This window comes from Colobus angolensis, unplaced genomic scaffold, assembly GCF_000951035.1.
Source record: "Colobus angolensis palliatus isolate OR3802 unplaced genomic scaffold, Cang.pa_1.0 Scaffold17, whole genome shotgun sequence".
Classification (NCBI taxonomy): Eukaryota; Metazoa; Chordata; class Mammalia; order Primates; family Cercopithecidae; genus Colobus; species Colobus angolensis.
Window position 1 is genome coordinate 1,046,835 of NW_012114821.1, and position 5,224 is coordinate 1,052,058.

The 5,224-nt window shown below is 62.9% G+C and overlaps 1 protein-coding gene across 2 annotated transcripts; it reads right to left on the minus strand.

Annotated features, from left to right (window-relative positions):
* Positions 1 to 964: 964 nt before the first annotated feature.
* On the minus strand, positions 965 to 4,638 carry GPAA1 (glycosylphosphatidylinositol anchor attachment 1). Of its 2 annotated transcripts, XM_011938041.1 has the most exons (12): positions 4,354 to 4,638; positions 3,869 to 4,048; positions 3,672 to 3,783; positions 3,317 to 3,464; positions 3,138 to 3,239; positions 2,848 to 3,044; positions 2,569 to 2,765; positions 2,303 to 2,456; positions 2,040 to 2,135; positions 1,699 to 1,889; positions 1,435 to 1,605; positions 965 to 1,296 (listed from the first exon to the last, which is right to left on the minus strand). In XM_011938041.1, the coding sequence occupies exons 1-12, from the start codon at positions 4,425 to 4,427 to the stop codon at positions 1,053 to 1,055; spliced, it is 1,866 nt and encodes a 621-aa protein (XP_011793431.1). In that variant the 5' UTR covers positions 4,428 to 4,638; the 3' UTR covers positions 965 to 1,052. The 2 variants fall into 2 exon arrangements, with proteins under 2 accessions (XP_011793431.1, XP_011793432.1); XM_011938042.1 differs by lacking the exon at positions 3,869 to 4,048 and having other exon boundaries at positions 4,354 to 4,556.
* Positions 4,639 to 5,224: the final 586 nt, after the last annotated feature.

Consider the following 5,224-nt stretch of genomic DNA (forward strand, 5'->3'; position numbering starts at 1 on the left):
AAGACACGCCCCAGTGAAGAGGCAGTGGCCTAGGGAGTGGGGCACAGGGAGGGCACTCTCCTCGGGACCTCCCAGACAACAGGCCATTTGGGGACATTGTACTGAAAGGAGCCAGGCCCTCAGTTGATTCTAAGATGCCGTGGCTTCTCCAGGCAGCACGGCTGATTCCCGAGGCCTGTGCCTGGTTGCGTGTGACTGTGGCACCTTTGCCTTCCTGTGACCAGAGGGCTCTCTAGTCGCAGCACCAAGGTCTCTGACATGGCCCTGGCATCACCAAAAGGCCACAGGTTTTTCCTTTCTTTCAAAACAGACGGTGGTCTTCCCAGTTCCTTTCAGAGTCCTGGTACGACAGCCTGCTTCTCTCCTCGCTGGCCCATCAGTGCCCTCTCCCGTGGGGCTCTTGTCCCCATGCCCCACCTGCTCCTGGGCGCTGGCTCCACTGTGTTCCCTGCCCGGCCCCTCGTGGGTATCTCACCTGGGCTGACTCAACTCCGAGGAAGCCAGGCCGGGTGCTCCTCCCTGCTCCATCCCAATCCCACACCAAGGCGCTGGCCCTGCCTGGGCCCCATGCCATGCCTCCTCTGCAGGGCTCCAGCTCCAGCCTCTTAGTCCTAGCAGTAAAGATGGTGTCAGGTGGTTTCTGGGTGCCTCAGCTCCTGGCAGGCCCTCAAACCATGGCCATGGTGTATTCTCCTTCCTAGCACCACTCCTGGCACAGTACCACACAGCAATGCACACAGCCCTCCGAGCCTGCATGGCACCCTCCAGGGCTGAGAGTGCACCTGAGGCTCAGCTCCCAGGGCTGATGCAGCAGCAGAGCCCTAGTTGGCAGGAATGCTACCCAGTAAGTGGACTACAGCAGCCCTTGCCAGGGAGGAGGTGAGGGAATGCCAAGCCCTGCAGGCAGAGGCTTCTCACCCCCATGCCCTGGGGCCCTACATGGACAGGGGGCCAGGAGCTCAAATAGCTGCTGAAACAGACACTCGTTTATTTCCCCAGGAGGCAGCGTGGGGTCCTTGGGGAGTCTCTGTCCCAGCCCGGACAGGCAGATCTCACTTCCAGAAGAGCACATTCCAGAAAAGTAGCCAGCAGGGGTAGAGGCCCAGAGACAGCAGTGGGAAGAGCAGGGCACCGTAGGTGTGGTGCTCCAGCACACCCTGGGCCAGCGCTGCCAGGAAGAGCTGCCAGCCCTCGGCCAGTGACAGTGGTGCCTCCTGAAGCTCCCGCCACAGGAACAGGCTGCCAAGGAGTGTGGCTGCTGGACTTGTCAGCACCAGCAGGGCAGCATAGAGAGTCCTGGGTGGAGAAGCAACATCAGGGTAGGCTCCATGGTGGGGGCATGGGCACCAAGTTGGGGGAAAGGGCTACTGAATGAGGGTGCGGTCTGTGATGAGGGCACAGGTGTTGGGGGAAGTGGGGCTGATCCATACATACCGGGGCCCATGAGGCTTGGCAAGCGCAGCGGCGGGCACCATGGTGGTGGCCAGCAGGAAGCCCAGTGAGAAGTTGGTGAGGGCGATACAGCCCAGCTGCAGTGCTAGGTAGATCAGGGCTACCAGCTTCAGTGCCATCCAGCCCCTGTCTGGGGCCTGTGTGCTTACCACCCTGCAAGACAAAGGGCTCAGAGGCAACCCACAGACTGTCTGCATGTCCAGGGGACCTCTAACCCCACCCCCACAAACCAGCCCAGCCTCTCACCGGTGCGTGTTGTGGGGCAGGGCCAGGCCAGCTGCATAAATCGCCAGCAGTGTCAGCACCACAGCCTCAGCCTCTGCCACTGGAAAGTGCTGGGTGGCCACGTGTTGGCCGAGCACTGGCAGGACATAGAGGGCCAGTCCCATGGCCTGCGAGATCAGCAGAGGTGCCACGAGCGAGGCCAGCCCAACACCCTGCAGGGCACACAGGCTCTTGGAGATGGGCCCTGGGGCCAGGGGATCCCCAAAGACCACCACCATCCCACCAGCTGAGGCTAAGTTGCAACACTAAACACCAGTCAGACCCTGGAAGCCCACTCCAACAACAGAAGGGGATGCCATCACCTGTGATGGGGGAAGGGGGACACTGGGGCCAGGGGCCCCCCCGGGCTCCTCAAGGCCCACTTCGGCCTCATGCAGCTGCATCCACAGTTCCAGAGCGTAGCCCAATCAAGGACCCCAACAAGAGGTGTAATGGGATCTGCCCAGAGGGGGACCCAGGGCTTACCCCTGTACCCCACCCCCCATCAGGATGGAAGACTCTCCCCAGCCTAGAGTTGGGGAGACTGGAGGTTGGTCACAAGTGGATGGCAAGGGGCAGAGGATATCTTGAGACCAAGGACCAGGAGCAAGAAGCCGGCAGCGGGCATGTAGAGGCCGATGGAGACGAAGCGGGAGAGGGCGGGGAGCAAGTAGAGGAAGAAGGACTGGTGCAGGCGCTCCAGGAGGTGGTTGAGCTTGCGGAACATGCCCTCCAAAGCCCTGTCAGGTGTGGGGCAGGTTCATGGCTGGCCACAGCCACCAGGCCATCCCCCACTCTGCCCCAGCTGGACATCGTCCTGGGCATGGAAAGGGGGGACCAGAGACTACTTACTTGCCCACTGCCACCAGGTCATACTTATACTGGCGGAAGCTATTGATGCCCCGCAGGGTTAGGGCCTCCACACGGTAGCGCAGGAAGAGGCCATGGGAGCCGTGTGGGCGGCCGGAGGCCTGCCGCAGAACCATGAGCAGCAGTGTCTGCAGGCCCTGCAGCGGTCCATCCAATGACGTCCAGTCCTGGGGCTGCAGCTTTAGAGGTGCAGGACAGGATGAGACAGCCCCTCCCACAGACCCTGTGCCCTTCAGCCCTCAGGCAGGCAGGCAGCCCCACCTTGCCCTGAAGCGTGCACAACAGGCCCCCTTTCTGGCAGAAGGTCTGGAAGAGATTGAGCAGGTCAAGGTTGGGCAGCTGCCCGTTGAGCCCCTCCACAGCCACATCGAGGCTGGTAACCACATCACTGCTCAGCTCCAGCGCCACGGCCGCCTGAATGGCCCCAGCTCGGCCCTGCAGGGGTGACGACTGCATGCCTGTAGGAGCAAGTCAATGAACGCTGATGGGAGATGTGGTGAGGACAGTGGCCCTGAGAGGCAGACCAGAGCATGCAGGACAAGAGAACCTACCAGTGACATTGACATCGTGGTAGGCTTCAAGCCAAGCCTCAGTGCCCAGAAGGTCATGTTCTGTTACCAGGAAGATGATATCTTTGGCCCAGTAAATCTGCCCTGGAGGCCAGAAGCAGGATCAGCAGGGTCTGGGGCACTGACCAAACCCCTCCATGGCCAGCAACCCTGAGCCTCACCCCGGAAGTGGGCAGCCAGTGCCAGCAGCAGCCCCACAGCCTGGCTGTTGGTAGAGTCTGAGCCGCAGGGCACGGTGAGCACCAGCGACTCTGTGCTGGCAGCACGCGGGGCCCGCAGGATGCCGTATACGTTGGTGCCTGACACCATCTGTATGCAGTAGCAGTGAGGGGAGCCTCAGTGTAACTTTGTGGTAGGGGGCTGAAGCCCCCCCCTTTTCTAGCCCTCCAATGCCCACCAGGGATTTCCCTCCCACTGAGCTTCCTGGCCCCATGACACCCACCAAGGTGATACCCAGCCCAGACCCCTCCCTCCAAGGTGCTTTCTGGGCCCAGGCACACCCCACTCCCCCAATACATAGCGCTCGTGGGTCTCATCTGGGAAGGGCAGTTTCCGGGAGAAACTCTGCGTGTGGACCTCCAGCCCTGCTGACCGCATCGTCCGTTCAAGCCAGGCCACTGGCAGAGCCCTGCAGACACGAAGGGAGCCTCTGAGCAGAGCTCCCCGGCCTCAGCCACCACTGCTCGCCCCAGACGCCCTGCTCTGCCGCTCACCCCGACTTCTTGCGGTGGGCAGCGAAGTCCCGTGCAAAAGCCCGGGCACGGTCTCCGCCCGCAAACTGCTCCTCCACCATGGTGGAGCCCATGGCGTTTTCCGACATGTAAGTGCGCTGGGTCAGCGGCGGGAAAACCAGCGCCAAGAACCAGGCGATGCCCGCCACGTAGCTCAGCACGCTGTGAGAGAGGACGGAGGGGCACCGGCGCGTCAGCGGCTCCTGCGACGCCGACCCGAGGCCACAACCTCCGCACCCGGGGTCGATCGCGCGGGTCTGAGAGACCTAAACCCGGAGTCCTGGCATCGGGACGCCGGACCGCAGGGCGGAGCCTGGGCCTGATACCCTCAGTGCTTCCAGAGGGCAGGAGCGGAAGGGCGCGAGCAGCCGGAGCGGCCCCGGCCCTCGATGGGCACCGCGCATGGGCCGCCGCCAGCGCGAGTTCCAGGGCCTTCGGGTCCCCGCCTCCCCGGGCCCTGTTCTCACCACAGCGGCGCGTTGAGGCGCAGCACGAGGCGGGCGAGCGCGCGCCGGCGAACGGGGTCCGACAGGAGGCCCATGGCGGGGCAGGGCGGCGCGGCGACGGACCCTCTCCCGCCTCCGGACCCTCTGCCGCCTCCGACTACCGCCGCGGTGCCCGCAGGCTGCTCCTGTCAGACCCGGGGACCCGCGCTCGCCCGCACTTCCGGTCCCAGCGGCGACCGCGGCGGCGCGCAGGGCCGGAGCACAGGAAGCGCCGGCAACAACCTGTCCTGCCGGCGGCGCGCAAGCCCAGACAGCGGCTGGCGCCAGGGTGGGCGCTGCTGGTGAAGCCGGAAGGACGCGAGCGGGTTGGGGAGTCCGCTAGGCGCTGCCCCGAGGAGAGCAGGAGGGAGGCAGGTAGCCCTACGGCAGGAGGAGAGCAGAGATGCCCGACAGCAGGCGGAGCTGGTCAGGGGCAGCGAGATATCCCCCACTGGAAGGCCCGCAGGAGTCAGAGGTGATGAGCCGGGCAGTATCGCGGGAAATCCACCCCCCATATTCAACGTGGGTCCTTTTCTATTTTCCCTAAGTGTCGGCTGGTCTGAGAAATAAAGGAAAATAGTACAAAAGAGAGAAATTTTAAAGCTGGGTGTCCGGGGGAGATGTCACATGTCGGCAGGTTCCGTGATGCCCCCCAGCCATAAAACCAGCAAGTTTTTATTAGCAATTTTCAAAAGGGAGGGAGTGTACCAATAGGGTGTGGGTCACAGAGATCACATGCTTCAAGGGTGACAAAAGCTCACAAAGCAGAAGGTCATGGCAAAACTAGAATCACTAATGATTTCCATGTCCCGCTGTGCACGCATTGTCAGGGTTCAAGAGCAGAGAACCGGTC

Coding starts and splice junctions, on each gene's coding strand:
- GPAA1 (XM_011938041.1), bottom strand. CDS start 4,427: ATGGGCCTCCTGTCGGACCCCGTTCGCCGGCGCGCGCTCGCCCGCCTC. Junction 3,240..3,316: donor ACTGGCTGCCCACTTCCGGG/GTGAGGCTCAGG, acceptor TCTGGCCTCCAG/GGCAGATTTACTGGGCCAAA. Junction 2,766..2,847: donor TGTGCACGCTTCAGGGCAAG/GTGGGGCTGCCT, acceptor GCACCTCTAAAG/CTGCAGCCCCAGGACTGGAC.